Source organism: Capra hircus, chromosome 10, assembly GCF_001704415.2.
Source record: "Capra hircus breed San Clemente chromosome 10, ASM170441v1, whole genome shotgun sequence".
NCBI classification, from domain to species: domain Eukaryota; kingdom Metazoa; phylum Chordata; class Mammalia; order Artiodactyla; family Bovidae; genus Capra; species Capra hircus.
The window spans coordinates 24,326,411-24,351,254 of NC_030817.1; the positions used below are offsets into that span (position 1 = coordinate 24,326,411).

The following is a 24,844-nucleotide window of genomic DNA, read 5'->3' on the forward strand; positions in this document are numbered from 1 at the left end:
ATTATGCCTCAGTGTGTAACCACAGTGGTTGCTCTATTACTGTGAATGACATTTAGAACCAAAAGTATTTGATCTCTTTAAAAAGTGAGTAGGGCATAAATTATAGATTTGGGAGCTTATATGATGCAATTTTGTGGGCAATTCAATTAGCTACTAGGACTGGAAGTGCTAAACTTAGCTGAATAAATTTCCCAAGGTCACATGGAGAGTAAATGCTAAGTTATAAACTCAAAGATCTGATTTTTAAAATAGAGTTCTTTTTCCATGAGTGTTGACCAAGATAGTAGAACCTTAACTAAGGCTCTTCTATTGATTGTGGGGAAAATATCCAAGACTGACTATCTGAGAACTCTGAACATAAATAACTGCAGGTAGACTGGGGGCAGAAGTCAGAATTTGAATAATAACACTGAATGGGGCTAGTTCCAGTTACGGAGCTGCACTGTTATGGTCATGATGGCATAAGCAGAAGAACCCAGTAAGAAGACATATCTACCTGGCTAAAGTCTAGAAGTGTGAGTGAGAGGAAGCTCGGTTATTTTTTATTTTTTCCTTTTCTTTTGCCTTTGCCCTGAAGGTGGTCCAATTGTGTAGAACTGCATAATAGCACAGAGGATTAATACTCTACAAGAAATATCTTTTATTCCCAGTTTCCTTAGCTAGAAGCTATTTCTTGTAGAGCAATAACTGGGAGCTGCAAAGTACAGGGAAATGCTTAGAGAGGAGACAGCTGGTTAAGGTGGATTTCTTAATTCTGAGAATCAACTGACACAAGTCCCAGGCTTACTCCTGAGCTAAGCATGTGTGACCGACTCAAAGAAGTATAAGAAAGGTTTTTTTTAAAAAAAAAATAAACAAAATATACTCCAATGCCCAATTCTCAAGCTAATTCCTGAATTGTTCATGTGCTGGCAGACCCAAACACAATAGCAAAGGCTGACTTACCATCCATATAAGTTGAAACAGAATTTTCAACATGAATCCAATCAGATTGGTTGCTGAAACTAGCTAATTAACTAACTCTCTCCGGAGAATTTGAATAGAGGCCAGAGGTTTAAAAGATAAAACTCAAAATGTCCAGGGTATAATCCAATATTACTCAACATAGAAAGAAATCAAGAAAATCTGACCAACTATTACAGAAAAAGAAAATCAACAGATGTCAACTCCAAGGTGATTCAGATATTGGAGTTGTCAGAAAAACAACATTAAGCAGCAATTATAAAACCATTCTCCATGAAATAAAGGTCAGCCCTTCTGAAATAAAAGCAAAGATAGAAGTTCTTAGAAAAGAAATGGAGAAGGCAATGGCACCCCACTCCAGTACTCTTGCCTGAAAAATCCCATGGACGGAGGAGCCTGGTAGGCTGCAGTCCATGGGGTCACTAAGGGTTGGACATGATTGAACGACTTCACTTTCACTTTGCACTTTCATGCATTGGAGAAGGAAATGGCAACCCACTCCAGTGTTCTTGCTTGGAGAATCCCAGGGACGGGGGAGCCTGGTGGGCTGCCATCTATGAGGTCGCACAGAGGCAGACACGACTGAAGTGACTTAGCAGCAGCAGCAGAAAAGAAACAAGAGCCATAAAAAATAGCTGAATATAAATTTTAGAACTGGAAATACTGCAACTGTAATTTTAAAATTCACTGCCTCGGCTCAAAGGCAAAATTAAGATGAAAGAGGAAAAATGTCAATGAACTTGAAGATAGATTAACATAAACAATCTGAAGAATAGGATAAAAATGAGTTTTAAAAAAAGTGAACATCAGAGACCTGTGATACATTGTTAAAAGATGTGCAATTCATGTCACAAAAGTACCAGAAATAAATGAGAAAGAGATACGTACAGAAAAAGAAAAAATCTGAAAACTTAATGGCTAATTCCCAAATTTGGTTAAAGACATAGTTTTAAAAGAAACTCTTTTTAAAAGCATAAACTCAAAAAAAATCTACATAATAATCAAATTGTTGAAATCAAAGATTAAGAAAAAATATCTTCAAAGTGTCCAGAGAATAAAAAATAACACATATAAGGAAATATCAATTCAAATGGTTGTGGATTTCTCCATAGGAGCTATGGAGCCAGAAAAGAGTGGAATAACATTTTTTTAAGTGCTGAAAGGAAAGAACTGTTAATCCAGAATTCTATATCTAGTGAAAATATCCTTCAGGAATAAAGGTAAGATAAAGACATTTCCAGATGAATGAAAGCTTTTGCTAGCACACTTGATCTAAGAACTGGAACTCTGAACCAGTAACAACACAATGATGATGATCAACACTTAAACTTACTATGAATCAATTGTTCTAAGCACTTAAATGGACTAGCTTACTTAATTCAAGAAGGCTGGTACTATTAACATCCTCATTGTAGAGATGAGAAAAAGAAATACGTGATATAGCTAGTAAAAGAGCCAGAATAGAACCCAAGCAATGAGTTCAGAGATGATGCTCTTAACCATTACTTAATACAATCTTCCAACTTGTTAAAAAAAAAAAAACAAACCTGGAAAATATTAAGTTAATGAAATAGATGGAAGCCATTTAAACAGATTAAGTAATTTTAATTACTTAAGTAAATAATTAAATAATTATTATATTATTAAATTGTTAAGTATTATACTATTATACTAGGGATAAAAATAGGAAGGCAAGGCACCAACTTGATGTATTACTTTATCCTGAAAAATATTCTATTAAAACCAGGATGAAACATCGAGTTAGCAATAGTAATCATAAAAATAAACCCTTTTTTTTTGAGTACTTACTATGTGCCAGAAATTGTTTTGGAGCTGAGGATTTAAAATGAATAAGATAAAGCAGCTGATCTTAACACAAATTTGTATTTTATACAAATTAGGTAAAACAGACAAGAAAGTAAATGATTATAATATAGCATGTGCTATAACCTAAGCATGTACAAAGCCTCAAGTACATACAAGGCAAAAACTCTATAGAAAGGAGGCATCAATCTAATCAAGGCTATTAAAAAAATTTTTTTTAATGCTTTGAAAAGCACACACAAAAAAACATTAAGGGAAACAGTCCATAATTCCTTTTCCATAACTCATGTGGACCACTATCTCTGTTTCAATTTTGTAAATAAACTCTCAGTTAATAGGTAATGGAAATAAAGGTCAGAAGAATCTGTTACCATGCTGTATATATGTTTTAATTTTCAAAGCCTTCAGCCTAAGAATGATGAACTCATTCCAAAATACTTAAAATCAGCTCCTATTAATTTATTTTCATTTACTGGGCAGGCAGGTACTCAGTAATTATGTGAATTTAGAAGGCAGAGGGAACATTAATCCAGAAAAATTTTTCAGTAAGGCAAAAGCACTGTTTCTATACTGGATCAGGAAAGCTACATTCAGTTTAAGAAGTTAACAGTTATAAGGAAAAAGTTCTCCAGATAAACAGGGGATCCTTAAGGTAAGCACCATGTATTACTTTTCTTTCCACACTGAGTATTCCTAATGACTAATACAAGGCCTGACAAATAGATTATTTTGAATAATAATAATTCAAGAGTTTGTTGAATTAGATTTTTATTATAAAGTAATTAACAAGAGATGTTTAATTCTATCTTGACTATATTCGTTGTATGACAAGAAAGAGTACTTATATTCAAGGACTACTACCTAATTCCATAGAGAAAAGGGACCAGAGGTGACCTCTGATCTCCTATGGGCAGGTAATATAAGTAAGGGTGAAAAAAGAACAGCATATGAGAATCACTGTAAGTTTGTTAAAGACTATCATGGACTTTTAAATTAAAAATATCGTTACTTTAGTTCTTTTCTTGGTCTTATTATATGAAACGTTATAATATAGTACTTGTAACAGGAAAGAAAGTACAGCAACTGATGACCCACTCACTTTTCCCTGTAGTTGCACTTCAAGTGGCTGCCACTTATAGGATACAAACTTAGTCTAAGTAACAGAAAGGGCATTATAACTCATTCTATGCATTAAATAGACATATTTACTTTTATATTCATTTTGCAAACAGGATCAATAAACAACTATAAATAATGATAGAGAAATCCCGCCAATTATAAAGTTACTATGTATTTTCTAGATTGCTCTGAGATCAACTGTGTAAATCAAAGGTCATTAAATCAACAGATTCTCACTAAGCTGACAGTTCTGTCTTTACCCTAAATGATGTCTGTCGTTCTCGTTAAAGGGATTTTAATCTAATAATTACTAAAATAATAAAAAATAACTAAACTATCAAATTGAGGATGGATGTCACCATGTAGGGTCAATGAATCATAGTTTTAAATATACTAATTTAATATACTAGCTTTCTCTGGTGACTGAGACAGTAAACAATTTGCCTGCAATGGAGGAGGCCCAGGTTCCATCCCTGGATTTGGAAGATCCCTGGATTAGGAAATGGCAACCCACTCCAGCATTTTTGCCTGGGAAAGCCCATGGACAGAGGAGCCTGGCGGGTTACAGTCCATGTGGTTGCAAAGACTCTGACACAACTGAGTGACTAACACTTTGAACATATATTATTGATTTTCTGTTCATGACCACACATCAATATGCCTATTTACAAATGGAAATTAAGTTTCTAACTTGTAAATACCTATTAAAAGACTATTGCTTAGTTTTATTAAATTAGGACTTAATGACAACTAAGGAAAATTAATTGATAACTATAATCACAAAAAAAGAATATATTGCATCTTAAAAAACTGGACTCTTCTTGGGGTTATAATTGATTATTTTCAGCAGTCATATGATATTTTCAAAGTTTCAACATAATATGCAAAAAAAATAAAAAAGGATAAAGAACTTGAAAGAAACTGGTCAAGATTTAGACAGGATGCTGAGACGTGGGTGGGGGCAAAATTAAGTGGTATGACTATAAAGTTTCTTAGGTTTCTCAGTCTATTGTAGTGATTACTGGTGTGGAATTAATTTTCTTTGCACCACTTTGGTGACTTTCTTACCTAGAGAGCATGCCCAGAGGTGTAACATTAAGTGATCCCATCAGCATTGCCAGGGCCATCCCTGGTGCTTCCCGTTCTATTACTTCTTTTGTGGCCTGTAATTAAAGATTAAATAGCAGACTGAGTGAAATTAACCAAAAAATAAGGAAGGCAGAGTAGCAAAATTAACTTAAAAAATAATTATAGATCATGCTATCTATTAATATAAACCATACTTTGTAGTGCTCCAATTTTTTTTATTGTTAAGGCTTAAAGATTCAATTATTTGGGACCACTGAATAAAAGCTGAAAACCAGGACATTGAGGGAACTTTTATATTAGTAGATCTTTCTTGTCCCTTATAACTCAGAAGTGTTTGACAGCAATCTCATCTTGCCTATCAACCTTAATTTTAAAATTAAGCCTCAGATTGTTAAAATGGCTCAACAGGTTTTCACAGAACAAGAAATCTGGGTATTTTTCTTTGTCTATCACTCTTGAAATAATCAGTCCCTAAAAACCTGAGAACCCCTTGTATCTCTCCTAGCTCGATGATTTTATGATATAATAAATGGAACTCAACAAATCATCAAGTCAATTTTCTCCATAAATTGGGTAGAAGAAAAACTTGAGATTCTTTTCCAAATCTTCAATATAAATTATATATCTGTTTTAAAAAGGAATTAATAAAGTGATAGGCTTTAAGTATATAAGTTTTAAGATTGGGCATTCTTAAGACAAGTATGGTTAAATGTGGGATAGGTTTTAAAGGCAAGAAAATTTCATTTTCTAAAGGTCAACCGAAATATGTATATATTATCATAATGTGATGGTAAAGATAAGCTTTATGCTAAAGTTGGGAATGAAGTACATGATTTAATCCATTTCTAATCCTCTTTTAACATATGTAGCACGCTATAATAATTGGGAGCAACACAGGAAGAAAGCTTGCAAAATAAAGTATTATAGTAAATAAGAAGAAAGGCAAAAAAAATAAAAAGCAAGTTATGGAAAATAGAGTGAAAGGTTGATATTTCAATATTTCATTAGAAGTAGTGATCATCCTAAATAAGGCCATTGCTCTAGGCAAACTTTACATTGATAAATGTCTCATCTAGTCTAATAACCTAAATTTTAAAATGACGGCGCAGGTTGCTATAATAGTTCAATAGATTTTCAGAGTAAGAAATCTGGGAAGAGCAGTTAAAATGTATCGCTATGTGTTACATCCAGTCGATGTTATAAATAAGCTTTTAAGATGCATATAAATTACTTAGTCATATAGGATAAAGGATTACCAGAAATGATATAATCTACTGGTTCACTGAATCCCAGCATAATGTAATATTTAATAGTGTCAAAAATTTTAAAGAAAAATTAACACTAACATAATGCTTTTCAATAAAACCTGCTTTAAAAATAAAGGGCCAGCAGGAAGGAAAAATAGACATTCTTAAATTCTTAAGTTTGGAAATTGACCACTTTCATTAAAATATACAGCTAAAATTTGTTGAGCTAGTATACAGAATCTACCCCCATGTTTTCCAAATTCAATAAATCTGGTATGATTTTGAGGTCTCCAGAAAAGAAAAAGTATTTCCATGTTAAAATTGATTTACTGAAGTTTACAACTTCTTCAGAACCTTAAAATCTTAAAGCCCTAAAAAGCCAAGGAAGAAAAAAAAAAAGTCAAGGAAGGCATGTTACTGAGAACTTTCTTAAAAGAGTCTTTGCATAGAGTTTATATTGATTTCATTATCTGTTTGAGAAAGTCAACTAAACAATGTCTGACATTTAATGAATTTGCAGGTCCACATAAAGATGATGTACTCCAAAGTAGAGTGGCACCCTTTATTTAAGCACAAGGAAGAAAATAGCAACAGATAGCTAAGAGGAAGTGTTTCACTTAGATACTTCTAAGCACAGCATTTATCCATCCATACAACAAATACTTATTAAATACCTCCTATGTACTAGGTAGAATTCTATGCAATGATACTGCAACTATAAGAGTATGTAAACTCACTGTCATCTAGTATGTGAAAAATAAACTGACAAATTACATATGAGAATTACCTAAAAGACATGCAATTCATTCATTTTTCTAGATCCTCTAAAATATACCATGGATTTGGCCAGACCATGGTGGTCTACTTGGAAAGGCTTGTCCCAATTTTAAAAGAATTGTTTTATTGGACTTTGCTTTTGTAGTATGCAGTGGGATACAATTAAATGGTTCAGCAAAACTCATATTTATTACCAAGTATTTGAGGCCATTGCTCACCACACTACACCGAGGTCCTCTTTAGAAGAAATTCTTTAAGTATCACAACCAGAAATGGGCATTCTTTTATGATACCAGTTTGTTTTTAAAATTATAATGATTGTGAATCAAGTTATTCTTGAGAACAGAGACAAATCTATGAATTTTTTTTAAAGTAGGTTTACTGAATACATGGGGCTTCCCTGGCAGCTAAGATAGTAAAGAATCTGCCTGCAATGCAGGAGATCTGAGTTTCATCCCTGAGTTAGGAAGAGACCTTGGAGAAGGTAATGGCTACCTACAACAGTATTCTTTCCTGGCGAATTCCATGGACAGAGTAGCCTAGCGGGCTGCAGTCCATGAGACTGCAAAATTTCAGACACGACTAAGCGACTAATACTTTCACTGAACACAACCAAATTTCGTCTTATTTTTCCTTGCTCTATTTTTCCACATTTATCTTATTAAAAGTTTTGCCGTGTTTTGTGTATTTGACTAAGTCATCTTAAATATATCATAATGTATTAGTAAATATATGGTTGAGAGATAGACGAATGTATGCATTCTTACACAGAGGACTTCCTCTTTTCCAAATGTAATTTAGGAGAGACAGCTAATTCTTTCCGAAGACTTTCTACAGAATGTTGGCCTATAGACATAAATCTTGTACAGCTGAGAACATAGGAGGAAAATACATATAGAGCAGTGATGTCACTAAAAGGCATTGGTGCTGAGTGAGGAGGGAGACTCTAGGACTAGACAAAAACCAACCACTTTCGCTTATATTTTCTTAAATAATGTACAAATATAGTTTTTCTCACATCTACATCAAATGTATCTTTTCCCTCTTTGGTGTAGCAAAATGATCAACATCTGTGAAGTCAGACAATACCACCACTTAGTTAAGGTCCTGAGAGTAAGGACTGGATCTGTTGAAGCCCCTACCATAGTGGCCAACATATAGAATACATACTCAATCAACATTTGTTGAATTAGAGGAGTGAATAAATGAACCCATATAGGTTTGAAATCTGGCCTTATCACTTACTTGCTTTGTAAATTAGAAAAAATATTTAACCTCTCTGAGCTTCGGTGTACTTACAAACAAAATGGAGCTAATCATTAAGCATACCTACATTTTATGAGAATTAAATTATATAAGTAAATCACCTAGCATAGAGTAGGTATTTATACATGTCAATTTTCTCTAGGCCTCTGATTTCCAAACTTACATCTTCATAGTTTTTATTACACCAGTTAGAAAAGAGATACCATTCAAAAACCTAGAATCCAAACCCAGCAACAGTGGTTGAGAACCAAAGGTGAGGGGAAAGAGAAGAGAGAGCAAGAACCCCAAAATAAGAACGTTGGCAGTGGCGGGCAGGAAGATGAATACTGAAATCATGGTATCTAAAGGAACAAACAGCCAAACAAAGTAGAGATTCGAAGAATGAATAGAAGGGCACGAGCTGGGTAGAAACATCTGTGAACTGTAAATGGAAAGGCTCAAATAGAAGGCAAAGAGCAGGAAAATAAAAGTTAACTTGGAATAAAATAAGAAAAAATATCTGTATAGGTTATTAGAAAATCCAAACAGAATAGTAGTTCTAACAATTGTAGCTCTATTCCTTTGATCATGTATACTAGGATGATACATATAGATAAAAGGTTATTAGTATCTATTAACAAGCAAATAACAAGAAATCATTATCTATTCACAATCAATGGCAAAAGAGATGCCATTAAAAGCATGAAATCATTTTTCTTATATTTAGCTTGTTGTTTCCCACTTTATTAATTTGATTACCATATTCTTTTTATCCTTGAGAAATAGAAATTTACATTCTTACTTCAGATATAACCTTTTTTGCACTAGTAGATTCCAAAACAATGAGGTTTAATTAGATTTACCTACACTCTTTAAATAAGACATTTTATTTTTAACTTTTAGATACTTTCTAAACTTTGAAGGTTGCAACTTCCATGGAAAATCACTTGTGATCTTTTTCTTTTACCCTTGACACTTTGAAGATAACATTATAAGTCAAAAAGATGCTTCAAAGACGGCTCAAGTTGCGGAAAAAAAAAAAAAAAGGGTGTCATAAATAATGATTCTGTAGCCCAGGGAACCTGTCAGTGAAGTTTGGGTCCATTTTTACCTTCATAGAAAAAAATCACCTTGAAAAATGTTATTGCTAACAGGCAATGATGTTTAAGTATGCACAGAACACACAATAGGTAAATGTAAATGTGTAGAAATTCCTTGTATGCATGGTGGTAGTAGAAAGTCACACAGTAGAGTGCTTTTACTTATTTTTACAGACATACTTTAGTTAATTAGGTATAATTTGTACATAAATATTTACATAATTGTTACTTGAGTATACAATTTCCTAACAACTACTACAGAGTCTTCTGCTAATTAAACAATTTTAAATGACAAAGACTATCTGTGAAAATCTAACTAACAAGTACTAATAAACTTGCTAAGCTATCCAGGTGGAATATGATTACAGCAGTGGTTCTCAAACTTTAGTGTGCATCAGGATCTTATAGAAACCTTGTTAAACAATGGTTGCTGGGCCATAGCCAGAGATTTTGATTCAGAATGTATAGTTGGGGTCTCAAATTTTTCATTTCTAACAAGTTTCCAGGTTATGTTTGTGATCCTGGTCAGAGGACTATACTTTGAAAAACACACCGCAGACAGAAGAAATGAGATAGATTAATGATAATGTGCACAACTTGCTGTAACATTCATAATCACCTTATATTCAATTTTGTAAAACAGACTGAAATAAATTTAATGATCCTTCATCAGAGCAAAATATAGACCTTAGTGAGGAGATAAATTAGGTAAAAATAGTCAGCTTAATGCCAAACAATTAAACTTTCCTGACTCTATTCACTAATGCCAGCCAACTACATAAATTTTATTTTACACTTTAAAAAATGGTTATAATAAACAATCCATATTTTGTCCCTATAAGTATCCCACAGTCCAGAGAAGTTATCTTTAATATATTTTTTCCTCAGGACCATATATGATGAATAAAATTTACATAGAGGACTCTTAGGGATGTTTAAGGAACACAACTATAAATTTACTCTTTTCTCCCCTCAATTAAGAAGCACAGTGGAAATACGAATCACATTATTATAAAGGCAACTTCTATCCTAATTAACTGAAAACACTCATTTACATATTTCATTGATTTTTATATTACTAATTACAAACATCTTTCAACCAATCACAACATATCAGTGAATCAACAATGTGACCAAATGGTTAAAGACTATTGCCACAAAGAAGCTGCAACCAAGTAATGAAAATATTAATAGTTATTCCAGTTTTACTTAGGAGACATATACCTATTTGTAATGTATTTCTTTTTGGAGCTTTAGCTTTCTTAGATATTTACTATTCTAAGACTATTTCTTAGTCTTTTTCCACTCCTAGAAGAAGCAGAAAGCTTTTCAAAATGGAGATACTTCATTTTGTTTTTCAGTTAAAGCTATACAATACTTAAGTAAGATCTGGTTACAATGAAAAAAATCAAAGGAGATGATAAAATAAAAATCTAAGTATCACAGGCAAATTTATCTTCCAGTCCATTCAATGAACATATACTTTGCAACAAGCATGAGATGCTGAGTGAAGAGTCTCGTTTCCACTGTTCACCTCAATTCCCAGAAGCACCACTGAGTTAACCTATCACCTGCTAGTTAAGATTTTAATGTTTAAAGAAAAGTATTTTTGTACAGGGCATCCCAGGTGGTGCTGCGGTAAAGAATCCGCTCGTTAGTGCAGAGGAGATGAAAGTTTGATCCCTGGGTTGGGAAAATCCCCTGGAGGATGAAATGGTAACCCACTCCAGTATTCTTGCAAGGGAAATCCCAGGGCAGAGGAGCCTGGCAGGCTACAGTCCAGGGAGTCACAAGGAGTCAGACATGCCTAAGCAATCAGACACATTTCTTGTGTAACATGGCCCTAAAGCAAGCCAACCAATTTATCTGGCTCAACCAAACATAGAATTTATTATAATGTTAGCTGTACAAATACACTGGAGGTGATTAAAAGATTTCTACGTACTTTATGAAAACTCTTACCCCATTTGTTAACATCTGGATCCCAACCCTTGTTAAAGAACCAAGTTGAGTACATGTACATCAGCAAATACTCCTTAGTGAGTACTTATTGGGTACTTTCCTTACTCAGTGAGTAGTTTTTCGTATTATTTTTCTCATTTACCTAAATATTAATAATTTGACAGTCAAATTATCAAAAAAAATGTAACTCAAATGAGTGAACTATTTTTTGTGAGAGATTTTTCACAAGAATAGCATTTATCTTTATAGTCTAATAAGTAGTCTATAAATTGCATTACTCTTTATCTCATTACAGGAAAATGTGAGAAAATAGTGGTATTTCTACAGATTATTAGCATTTTTATATATGCATTATACATTTATTAATTTCTGGCATTATGTGAAAAACAATAAAGTTCATCTTTATTGTAAGTTGTTGGTTACATGTCTTTTAATCTATAGAGAACAAAATATTATTAATTCATGCTCTTCAAAGGTTGATATATAGATACAGAAAAATACCCTGTTTCTCAAATATGAAGAAAGATAAAGTAGAAAGATGATCCAATTGAAATTTCACTGAAAGGCTGTTGTCTGGTCAGTTAACTGGGGAATACATAACCTAGCCTCTTTATTCCAACTACTCTGGAATTCTGTTATTTTTAATGTTATTAGTGGTATATAATATAAGTAGAAACATAACAGAAGCTACATTAAAAAGCTACCTAAAAAATCTACACATAGGATTTCCACTTTATTAATGATCACACATAATTACTAAGTTACCTTACAGCAGTGTTTTTAATGTTCATATAACAATATAAGTTAAGCTGTGCTCAAAAATCTTAAGTCAGAATAAAAGAAATAAGCTCTTACTTTAGGCTCATAAGTACTATTTGCAAGTGCCTCACTGACAACTGATTTTATAAAAATTAAAACTTTGCTCTTTGCCTAAAGATACAATAATTCTCACTGGTGGATTCTTTAGAAAGCATCCACATTAGAAACATGTAATTATCACATCTGAAGTTCTTTTTCAACAAAACTAGATTTTTACCAAAACAGGCACTTGTGAAAAAGGGAGAGGAAGAAAAAAATAAGTGAGGTAAAGGAAGCAGAATAAGTGGAAGACCTGCTAAGAAAAGAGAAAGATCAAAAAATAGCCCATTCTTATTTTAAATATTATTATAAGGTGTTCTATTTTGTCTTCTCCTACCACCCTCAGTTTTAAAACTACAGGCCAATGGGGAAATATGAAAATGAGTACAGTACTTCTTAAAAGGAAAGAAACCCAATATCACCACTGTACTGAGATAACCTTAACTTAGAAGAAGTCCAATAGTAAAGATGGGAGAAAAATCTACATCCATATATATCTGGAGACTATGACACGGTGTGCATGCGTGCATGCCAAGTCTCATCAGTTGTGTCCTGCTCTTTACGACCTTATCAGTTGTGTACCCTGCCAAACTTCTCTGTCCATGGGATTCTCTAGGCAAGAATACTGGAGTGGGTTGTCATGATCTCATCCAGGGGATCTTCCTGACCTAGGGGTCAAACCTGTATCTCTTAACGCCTCCTGCATTGGCAGGAGGGTTCTTTACCACTAGTGCCACCTGGGAAGCCCAGGACATGCTGTAGCTTGAATTAAATAACTTGTTCTCTTACAGTTTTGCTCATCTAAAGATTGATTTTAACCCTAATAACCTCTCACTTTATGATCAGGCCTTTTATTCATTCTATAACCTAATTGTCTTTCATTATTCACATATTAAAGAAATGCCAGCTTTTGTTCTGGAGAAGGCAATGGCACCCCACTCCAGTACTCTTACCTGGAAAATCCCATGGACGGAGGAGCCTGGTAGGCTGCAGTCCATGGGGTTGCTAAGAGTTGGGCACAACTGAGCGACTTCACTTTCACTTTTCACTTTCATGCATTGGAGAAGGAAATGGCAACCCACTCTAGTATTCTTGCCTGGAGAATCCCAGGGACAAAGGAGCCTAGTGGGCTGCCGTCTGTGGGGTCACACAGAGTCGGACACAACTGAAGCGACTTAGCAGCAGCAGCAGCAGCTTTTGTTCCTATGCTTCCAGAAATTTATCTCTCTTTCTCAGCTTTTCATTTGTAAAAAGGGGCAATCATATTTGTTATCCTTCTTATGAAACTAAAGTTCAACACAATAAAGTGGTTTTTAGTTAACTAAAAGGATGTCATAATATTTTTAATGCTAGTATGATAGATAACATTATATATTAATACAACATAAATTTATAATGCCATGTAAAAGCTCTTATTTCTCTTACTCACTACATTGAAAACATAAAAAGGAGTACTATTACTAAGCAACATGATTCAATAATAGGAGAAATATTCACATCAGAAGGTTTTATTTATGACTTTCTTACAAAACATCTATAGATATTCTCTATTTAAATACTTAACAGATTCCTATACTACATAATACAGAAGAGATACTTTATTATCTTTTTATAAGTGAAGAAACAGACTCACTAATAAATTTAATAAATAATGCAAAGCCACACAGTAAATCAATAAAACTTAGGCTTGTAGACTCCAATTCTGAAATTAATCCATTAAATCTAATTGCTATGTGCTTTCAGTTTAAAAGGCACTACACCCTATACAGACACAGGGATCTCTGTACTTTGTTTAAATGCTACAGAATATAAAAATACATAGCATCATTCCTAACATGTAGCAAGTGCTTAACAAATGTTGAATACTGAAATTTGTACTAAAACATAAACCTAATGTCACCTATGCTGTGCAAGTTGCTATTATGCACTACAGTCAAGAAAGTGTGAAAACTGAACAGTTCTCTCAGAAGCAGTATAGAGTAGAAGTTATGGGCATGTTTGTTTTCAAATGTGTGTGAATTACCAGAAGATGTTTGAAGAATGCAATATGCCAGCAACAATCTTGAAAACTTAATGAAGATTTATCAAGAAACAGCAGTTTTAGAGATACCAATTACCAGGAATATAGCCTTGGACATTACCATAAAACCTCCAAAGTAAATTGGGAAAAGAATGTGAGAGGATTATAGATGTATTTTGAAGAAAGAAGAACTAACAGAATCTTCTGCATTTATGTTTTCACCCAAAGGCCAACAAAAAACAGCAATGTAATTATATACTTAAGCAAAGATGGAAAAATGTAAGTATCCATCACTGCTTGTGGTAAATAAGTTGTTCAAACTGATACACCAAACAAATAAATATAATTTTTTTAAATTTCCATAACAACCATAAATTACAAATTAAGGCTGTAAAGGCAACATCAGCCTGACAAGAGATCAGGATGGACTAAGATCCAGGATGCTGGAAAATAGGGGAACACAAAGAAGCAACATTTGACTCAACTCAAATTAATGCTCTGCTTCTGATATTTATCATAATCACTTAAAACAAAGAATTCTTATACTTTACAGCAGAAAAGTCTACAAAAGTCTCAAAAAAGAAAGAGTGAAAAATAAATAATTCAGTGAGTTAACAACCTGGAACACAGTATTTATTAAATAAAATTGATATGTTATAAGAAAATATTTACCTTTATTATAATGGAAAAAAATCTCTCAACAAAGCACTTAAAAAGAATGAGAGGCCCAATTTTGAAAAACTGTTCTAAAAAGAGGTGCCACTATCCTATGCAAATGAAAAAGCGAAACCAAAGAATGGAAAAAAAGATCATAAAAATAAAAAGTTCTTAAAAAGTTAAATAATAGCTATTATATCCACCCTTAATTTGAAACAAAATATTTTATCCTATGAGATTCTCTGAAGGAATCATAATTTACATGTGAGTGTACCCTTGTGTACACACACAGGTATATATATATATATATACACACATATACTTTTTTGGTATGGAACTTTGGGCTGACATCGTAGAATCAGGATCTTTCATTTAAGCTGTGAAGATTCCCAGATCTTTTCAGATCATCCAGATCTGAATGATACTTACAAAGGTACTTAGAATTATGTGGTTAACTATCCAAAAACCTCCTCTATTTCCTTCAAGTCTGAGATTTAGAAGTCAAAATAGAGTCTATCCTTAAACAAAAACACTTCATAAAACTGAAGATAATGTATATGCATGTGTACACACAAGTACATGTCTCAGGACTGAAGTTGAGTTCTTAAGGTTAGGGTTATAGGCAACTGAATAGTTGACTTTATTAGGGCAGCTGGTTGGAATAGGAAAGAGGAAGTTAGTTCTATCTACTGAAATGAAGTGAAGTCAAAGTTGCTCAGTTGTGTCTGATTCTTTATAACCCCAGGGACTATACAGTCCATGGAACTCTCCAGGCCAGAATACTGGAGTGGGTAGCCTTTACCTTTTCCAGGCCAGAATACTGGAGTGGGTAACCTTTCCCTTCTCCAGGGGATCTTCCAACTCAGGGATTGAACCCAGGTCTCCCGTATCGCAGGCAGATTCTTTACCAGCTAAGACTGGCACTAAGCAAATCCCAACACCTAGTCAAGAATGAGTAGATATAACCATTTCTACCAACATGTAGACAACATACACAAAAATATACACATATATACTCCTGAAGCTGCTCATTTATTGGGTTGGCCAATATAACACTGCCTCTTTCAGTGCTGTTCATTTTAGCCCACATACACACTTTATTGTCTACCTGTTCTCTATTAAACTTTAGAACAAGTTTATTAAGAACAAGTGAACCTCAAAATAGACACTTCACACATATATGTCACAAAATGAAAACCTGTATAAAATAATTTCCAATATAACTTATTAATACTTTTAAGATATATTCTATAATCTGCTTTATTCCAGTGCTATTTAAAAGCCTGCTGTCATTCCTATGTAAGTGATCTGTTCTTTCTCTCTGGCTAGATTTAAGATTGTCTGTTTTGTTTCTAAAGTTTTACTTTTATGTGGTTAGGTATCAGTTTATTTCATTTATTCTTCTTGAGATACATTATATGTTGAGGATCTGTAGATTCATGTTTTTCTTATCAGTTCTATAAATTTACAGCCATTATCTTTAAAATCACGTTTTTTTCCTCCATTTGATATATTTTGGACCTTTCATTTCACTCTCCATGCCCTATTTCTCTATTTTTTTCCATTACATCATCTCTCTGTATGATAGTTCTGATATGAGATAATTTCCTCAGGTACATATTTCAGTATGCTAATTCTCTCTTCTACTGCTCCAATCTGCTGTTTTATCTGTCCTCAGATGTAAAAATTTTAACTTTTATTTTCTTATTTCTAAGAGTCCCATTTTCTCCCCATTTGCTCATTCATAAATGATGGTCTCTTGTTATATTTTTATCTTTGCAAGTATGTCTTTGTTCTTCGGATATTTCATCATCCACTAGTGAATCCTCGATTTCCAGGGACAGTTTGATATACTTCTGCTGTGTCTGCATCCTTTCTGGTTTAGTATTTGTCCTAAACAAATTCCCCTAATATGAGCAAAAAATAAGAATGGTTACCTAAGTCTTCTCTGTCTTACATTTTGTATTTGATAGTTCTAGCAGTCATCTTTTCACTCCACCTATTAATTAATGGTTTTGTTGCCTTACTTGTGCTTGGGGAGTTTATATGTCCTTTGACAGGATATGCCTCAGAGGGTATGTTCTTTTACTGGGCCAAGTTTTTCCACAGTGGGAAGGTATTTCAAAGTACCAAATCAAAATATATTTAGAAATCTATATTCAGAAAAAAAATTAAATCTATTAACAAAAAGCGTTTAAAAACATTTGCCTTTTCCTAATTTTAAATAACCATACATTTTTTCAGTTAAAATCTCATCTTTATATTAAGCTTCCTTGGTGGTCCAGCCTGGATCTGCCTGCAATGCAGGAGACAGAGGTATGATCCTGGAGTCGGGATGATCCCCTGGAGAAAGAAAAGGCAATCCACTCCAGTATTCTTGCCTGGAAGCCTCATGGACAGAAGAGCCTGGTGAGCTACAGTCCACGGGGTCGCTAAGAGTCAGACAAGACTTAGCAACTAAACAACAACAACTTAATTAAAAAGTCACCATTTTATGCTCTTATTAAACACCTCTAATGTGCAAAATATCCATTCTAAAGGAGATCAGTCCTGGGTGTTCACTGGAAGGACTGATGCTAAAGCTGAAACTCCAGTACTTTGGCCACCTCATGTGAAGAGTTGATTCATTGGAAAAGACTCTGATGCTGGGAGGGATTGAGGGCAGGAGGAGAAGGGGACGACAGAGGATGAGATGGTTGGATGGCATCACCGACTTGATGGACATGAGTTTGAGTGAACTCCGGGAGTTGGTGATGGACAGGGATGCCTGGCGTGCTGCAATTCATGGGGTCACAAAGAATTGGACACGACTGAGCGACTGAACTGAATTGAATATGCAAAATGCTATGGTCCTAAATATTCTAACACAAACCATGAATTATGAAATTTGAAGACAGAATTTCTGGTAAATAAAATAAGAGCTTTCTACAGATGGTCTTAAGTTTTCTTTTCAGTTACTAATCATCATGAGAAATAGGACATCTAAAAAAGGCTTTTACATTCTACCCTTCTTTTAAGATTGATCTTAATTTTGACCAGAGGGCATCCAGTTGGGGAATGAGAAAAGAATTTAACTTGTAAGAGATATTTTCTTTTAGAACATTTGTGCAAGATCTCTATGAGATTATTACCTCTGAATGCATAGTAAGAAAACATCTATTACATAATATGGTTACGAATAAACCAAAGAAAAATTGATTCCTCAATATCTAAAATGTTTTTATGCTGTTGATAGAAAATAATTTCTATTTCTTCATAAATACTAAATATTACAAGAAATCTAAAAGCATTCAGAGAGAAATACAAAAGTCTTCAGTGGTTTGTATTTTATAAATATCCATATATCTAACTAGTGAACTTTTCAGGTATTGATTTTGATGTTTATGGAATTACATTCTATTAAACATACATGAACTGTGGTGCTGGAGAAGACTCTTAAAGGAGATCCAACCAGTCCATTCTAAAGGAGACCAGTCCTGGGTGTTCACTGGAAGGACTGATGCTGAGGCTGAAACTCCAATACTTTGGCCACCTCATGTGAAGAGCTGACTCATTGGAAAAGACCCTGATGCTGGGAGGGATTGGGGGCGAGAGGAGAAGGGAACAACAGAGGATGAGCTGGCTAGATGGCATCACCAACTCGATGCACATGAGTTTGGGTGAACTCTGGGAGTTGGTGATGGACAGGGAGGCCTGGTGTGCTGCGATTCATGGGGTTGCAAAGAGTTGGACATGCCTGAGCAACCGAAATGAACTGAACTGAAACATACATGAAGAAGCTTTGCACCAAACAGTTTCTGTATCTGAGGCAACTGACTTCACTCAATGTTCTCTTTCACTTCACTAGATCTTCTGTGCTACACATGTATTGTGTTAGTGCTTGTCAGCAGGACAAGAAATACTTGATGTAGGAGACAAGGGGAGAAAAAGAGATATAGGGTTTCAGAGACTGGTTATTAGTACCTGCTATTGTCATTGCTGGTATTCAAAACTGAAGGAGTGAAACTTCCTCCACAGAATGCTTGCATAAAGAAGCTACATCTTCCTTTGCAAGGTATTAAATATAATCTACTGTTCTTTAAGAAAGAAAGGAAAAATAAGAAAAAGAAAAATTTTATGACAACTTGCTTGTTAGGATTAGTTGCCTACAAAGAGTCTCATGATTGCAAAGACATTTAGATCTTCTTATAAAATATAGAAAGAACTTGAAGTCCAATAAAGGTATGACAGAAATATTGCCTTTTCAGGTTAAACTTTACCAAAGAAATATATTATACAACTTTATTTCCAATTGAAGCTTTTCTCAAAATAAAATCAGAATTTCAGATGTCACAAGAAAAGAAAAAAGTATATTTATTACTAACAAAACAAGCTGAATAAAATGATTTAGTCATATTTTCCTTTATTCCAGATCTTATACTTTAAAATATCTATTTTTTTCACTAAATATATTTTTCAGAATGAATACAAGTAAAGCAGAATCTTTTAAAATTGTTCATCGTTTAAAAAAAAAAGTTAAATCTGGATGTTATTTCTATTTTACTGCTTTTCTCCTGACATGTGAAACTTTGATCTTCCCATAGCCGTATTGTCAAAATAAATAACTTTAGTAGGACATCAGGGATTGGGAGAAAAAACAGGTTACTAAAACTTATCTTAAGTGTAACACTTTAAAGAGATTACCTTAAAGGAATCACTGAAGTACTGACCAATAGGAAAGAAAGTAATTGCTCTCAAGTTTGAAGGCACATATCAAGTTAGGGAGGACAAATAAATTCCAAGCTCAAATGACTACTTAATCAAATCCATAAAGAAAACTGTGAATATCAAATGAAATTCCTGACACCCAGAATTCAAGTGAGCTTTAGTTGAGTGAGAATAATTAAATTAACAAACATTTTCTGTATTAGTACACAGTTGTATCTTGGAGTGTGTGGGGGTAATCCCTCATTGTTCTTGCAATTAATTCAAGAACAACCTCTTGAACACTAATTATCTATTTATCTCTATTCTTTCACTATAAAACCAATTGGTTTTAGGTAACCCTGTATATTAACAGCTACCAAATCACTAATCTGTCACTGAAGGCCCTAGGTTTTAAAATTAAAGAGATTCTTATTAGCATTTAAACTATTACCAGAATCCTTTAGCTGTGACAAGATATTAAACAGAGACATTCTTAATCCTGAATCAATAATGCTTGTAAGAGGCAAAAGGATTCCCTCATATGCAATCACTCTGACTTTGAACATTTTCCTTGAATAATTAGAAGATAATAACAAAAATTTGTGGATGATATTAGAAATGCATGTTTTGCCAAATGCCTTTTTCCCTCTTTTGGAAAGTAAGTTCCTTGAGAGCAAGGATTTTGTGTTACAGATAGCTAACTGGTTGTATAGCACAGAGTTAAGCCTTTTTCAATAGATTCTGAGAGAATTGTTAGATGTACTGAATTAATTTCTTTCTTATTCATACAAAATGGTACTAGTTTACACACCACCCTTGAGAGAATTGAGACAACAGTCACTCAAATCATTTTCTGTGTTTGATAATTTAGATGAGGAACCTTGGCTAAAATCATCAAAAATTTATTGAGTTAACAAGGGAAAACATTATCACTTAAAAGACTGAAAGTATTTTTTCTTAAACCCATTATTAGTGCACTTTTAACTACTCTAGTTTTAAACCCCTTGATGACAAAGAACAATCCTTTCCAACCTTTGTAACTCCTTTAAGGTATAAGACACTATGATGCAGAGTTCAATTTAGGTAGAAAGCTAGGTATTCAAACTGAAGACCAATAAATTGAAATGAGCAGAGACATTACTTGGCCAACAAAGGTCTGTCTAGTTGTCTATGGTTTTTCCAGTAGTCATGTATGGATTTTAGAGTTGGACGTAAAGAAACTGGTTGCTGAAGAATTAATTGATGCTTTTGAACTGTAGTCTTGGAGAAGACTCTTGAGATTCCCTTGGACTGCAAGGAGATCCAACCAGTCCATCCTAAGGGAAATCAGTCCTGAATATTCACTGGAAGGACTGATGCTGAAGCTGAAGCACCAACATTTTGGCCACTTGATGCAAAGATCCGACTCATTTGAAAAGACCCTGATGCTAGGAAAGATTGAAGGCAGGAGGAGAAGGAGACGACAGAGGATGAGATGGCTGGATGGCATCACTGACTCGATGGACGTGAGTCTGAGTGAACTCCGGGAGTTGGTGATGGATAGGGAAGCCTGGTGTGCTGCGATTCATGGGGTCGCAAAGAGTCGAACACAACTGAACGACTGAACTGAACTGAACTGAACTGATTTCATTTCAAATATTTTTTAAGTTCAACCTTCTCCAGAATCACTTTTGCTTTCCTCAAACCTCCAACATTTGTGTTATGGCAATTTTTTCTCCCTTTTATTCTTACAATAGAGCGTCTTCTAAATCTCACTTGGTCTTCTGTGGCCTTTCTGAAAGTTTGTAACTTCTTCTACTCCTAATAAAGTACCTTGGACTTGTTATCATGCTAATGTTGTATCATGTAAATGATTTGCTACTAATTTAATTTCTCCTTAGACAAAAGCATTAAATGCTACTGAATTCACTTCTAAGTAAATACCCAGAGGATGGAAAGAAAAAAGGTACTTGCACAGCAGTATGCTGCTAATGTTCATAGCAGTATTAATAGTCAAAAGATGAAAACAACTCAAGTATCCCTCGGCAGATGAAGAGATAAACAATTGTATATACACACAATGGAATATTCTTTAAAAATGCATGAATGTGTGATAATATGCTACAACATGAATGAACCTGAAAATATTATGCTAAGTGAAATAAGTCATACAGAGAAAGACAAAAATCGTATGATTCCACTTGTATGAGGTACCTAGAGTGGGCAAATTCAGAGACAGAAAGTAAAATAGAGGTTACCAGGGGTTGTGGAAAGAAGGAATGAGGAGTTACTATTTAATGTACAGAGTTTCTAATTGGGATTTTGAAAAAGTTCTAGAAATCTACAGTGGTGACGGCTATACAGAATGCTGAAAGTATTTAATGCCACTGAATTGTACACTTAAAAATGATTAAAATAGTAAATTTTGTTGTGTGTATTTTATACATTTAAAAAAATCTACTGAAATAATTTTCTTGGTATTCCTAGAGCAGCCCTTTGGTTCACATTAATTTTACCTCTATTACTAAAAGAAAAGAAAAAGGAGAAAAGAATCAACTATGATACCTTTTTCTCTATTTCCTGTTCATCACTCTCTTTTTAGCTTTCCCCTATTCCTTTTCTCTCTCATTTTTTGAAAAATAAAATAAAATTTAATATGGATATTCAGCATTTTCCGCACTTCATGCACAATGATGTGGATACATATACACACAGAACACTTCAAGTCTACATACACACACATGCATGCATGTAAACACTTCCCAATTTAAATCTCCTTAGATTCCTGAAACTGAAAATTTCACAATTCTTCTCTACTTCCTGTCTGATCTTGTCATTCATTTAAATATAAATGAATAAGACAATAAGCTTTACATGCAGATAATTTTTATTTCAATTTTTTCTAGATGCCAAATACTAATATCAATTTAAAAGTTTACCTACACACAAGAAAAGATAATCTAAAATCTAGGAGGAAAAGATAAATACATCAAAAGGATCTCTAAATGATAGTACATAAATTATGGAGTGGCAGAGAAATGATATTCTCAGGAAAAAATGGAGCAGAGTGGAAAGTTACTTTAATCTTACCTACAGAGAACTACAAGACAATTAAATTTATTATTTTTAGAGATGATACTTGAAAGTTTCAAAAACCATTCTGGTCTTAACTAGAAAGGATAAAAGTAATAGGAGCAATTTATCCTCATGAAGCCCTGAAAAAATCAGGGAAAACAAATTAGAAAACAAATTTAATATATGGAAAATTACTGATAGATTCCACATACAAGGAACAAAAAGCACATAGTATGTGATATGAAAAGGCAACTGAAGCAAAGATGATAAATGATTTAGAAAGAAAAATCTATTCCTAAATAGAAGGAAGAATGTGGAGTTGTATAAAAAAGCAGAAAGGATAGTGGTAGTGACTTTAAGTCAGTTTAGGAGTAAATTGGACTAAAATAGTAAAGGATTTTCCATTGCTAAGATATGTTTGGACAATAAGTAGGCAACACTTCTCTTGGAAATAAAATCTGATTAGGATTACAAGACAACAGATGAACACCACCAGTGATTTAGCACAGAAGTATAAAGGAGGCAATATGGACCAAACAGCAAGTTGCATCGCTGAGTACATAGGTGATAAATGCAATGTCTCAAGTCAACTAATTGGGCAGCCATGTGCAGCAAACAGGTAGAGAAGAACAGTAGTCAAGCATATTCAGTCAGCAGTCCAACTTAGTGGCACAAGGCAAGTGGAGATAGGTAACAGAAGTGTTAAACAATCAGAACCTACTTATAATATTACAGGCATAGACTCGGTAGGGCAAGATCAGGCAGACAGACAGCACAGCACTTGGAAGGCCACAGTAGAGGAGAATGGTAGGAGAGCAGATAAACAATGTTGGGCAGTCTAAAAATGCTAAAATAGCAGATGAATATGTAGTATCAGGCCATTTGCTGATGGACAAAGCACCAGTGAGTGAAGAACGCAAGTCATTCAGCAGATAAGTAATGGGGGCAAAAAGTAGAGACAAAAAATCAAAGGCAGTCAAACAGGAAGACAGAACAGCAGAGAAGCGATGATAGATCATCAGAAGCAGTTGGGTAGGGTAGTGAAAAGCTGTCAGCAGGGGAACAAAACACCATTCAGGAAAAGATGAGATTAAGAGTGAAGCAGTCTCCTGAATGGAGTGTCTTCCATCTAGGTAACAGTCATCAATAAGCTGCACATGATAATCCACAAGAGAAGTAGCACATAAATGGAGAGAGCAGATGGATCTGAACTCTGTTGCCCAGGGATACGAAATGACCCTAGAACATAGATACATAACAATCCACAAGGAAATTAAACAAATGGGATAAATGGGTCCAAGCATTTTTATGATGATAAAAGAAATCAAAACACTAAAAATTATTAATCTGGAAATGGTCAGCTGGGATTGAAGTCTTCGCTTACCCCTTTCTGGAGCCCACAAAATGGGAATGTTGGGAATTTCTGCAGCAGAAAAACAGAAGAGAAAAGGGATTTCTGACTCCCAGTTTGAGGAAAGCAGGTCAAATTTAGGGCTGTACAAACTGGTTCAGGGAAATAGGAACCAGTCTGAACCTTCTCCCTTCCTCAGAATCAAGCCACTCCTGAGGTTTGGGAAAGGTTTAGGAAGCCCTCACCCCATCAATCCCCACAACCTCCCCTTTCACACTTACCTCCAGTGCAAACAGTTTCCAGCAAGGAGGTACTTGGGAAAACTCATTCTCATCTTTACACCATGGCAAAATTTCAGGATGGCCAACTAATAGTCCTTCCTGTATAGGCCAGGTTCCTTCCTGTTCAATGGGACCCCTTCCACCCTTTGTGAGTGAGCAGAGGGGCCAGGTTACTAGAAACTACCTACCTCTTTGAAAGTGGATGAGAGAAGAAGCAGGGGTAGTAATAAAATAAATAGTAGTATTAGTAAATACCTTGATGATCTCATCAGTTGTCATGAATTTTAATTCCATTAAGATGCTGATGACTCTAAAAAAAAATAGTATCTCCAGCTCAGACTTCTCTCAACTCCAGATGCCCATATCTAACTGCCAGCTTAACATCTCCATTTGGATATCTAAAGGCAGTTAGAAATTTCTATGACCAAAGTAAAACTCCTGATCTTCCTCCTCAGACCTACTCTTCCCATAGTCTTCTCCATTTCAGTAAATGGCAAATCCATTCTTCTAACTGCCCAAGTCAAAGTCTTGGTATCTACACGGTAGGCACTCAACACATTTGATTCTAACAAGTGTTAATTACTATAGGGCAACTCCTTTTCCTTATTAAA

The 24,844-nt window shown here is 34.3% G+C and overlaps 1 protein-coding gene across 4 annotated transcripts in view; it reads right to left on the reverse strand.

The window, feature by feature from the left end:
- GPHN (gephyrin) overlaps positions 1-24,844 on the reverse strand; it is a 551,792-nt gene that overhangs the window by 270,586 nt on the left and 256,362 nt on the right. For all 4 annotated transcript variants that reach the window (XM_018054058.1, XM_018054057.1, XM_018054056.1 and 1 more), the window contains exon 5: positions 4,975-5,069. In XM_018054058.1, the coding sequence (XP_017909547.1) occupies positions 4,975-5,069 (95 nt within the window). The remainder of the gene's footprint in view (positions 1-4,974; positions 5,070-24,844) is intronic.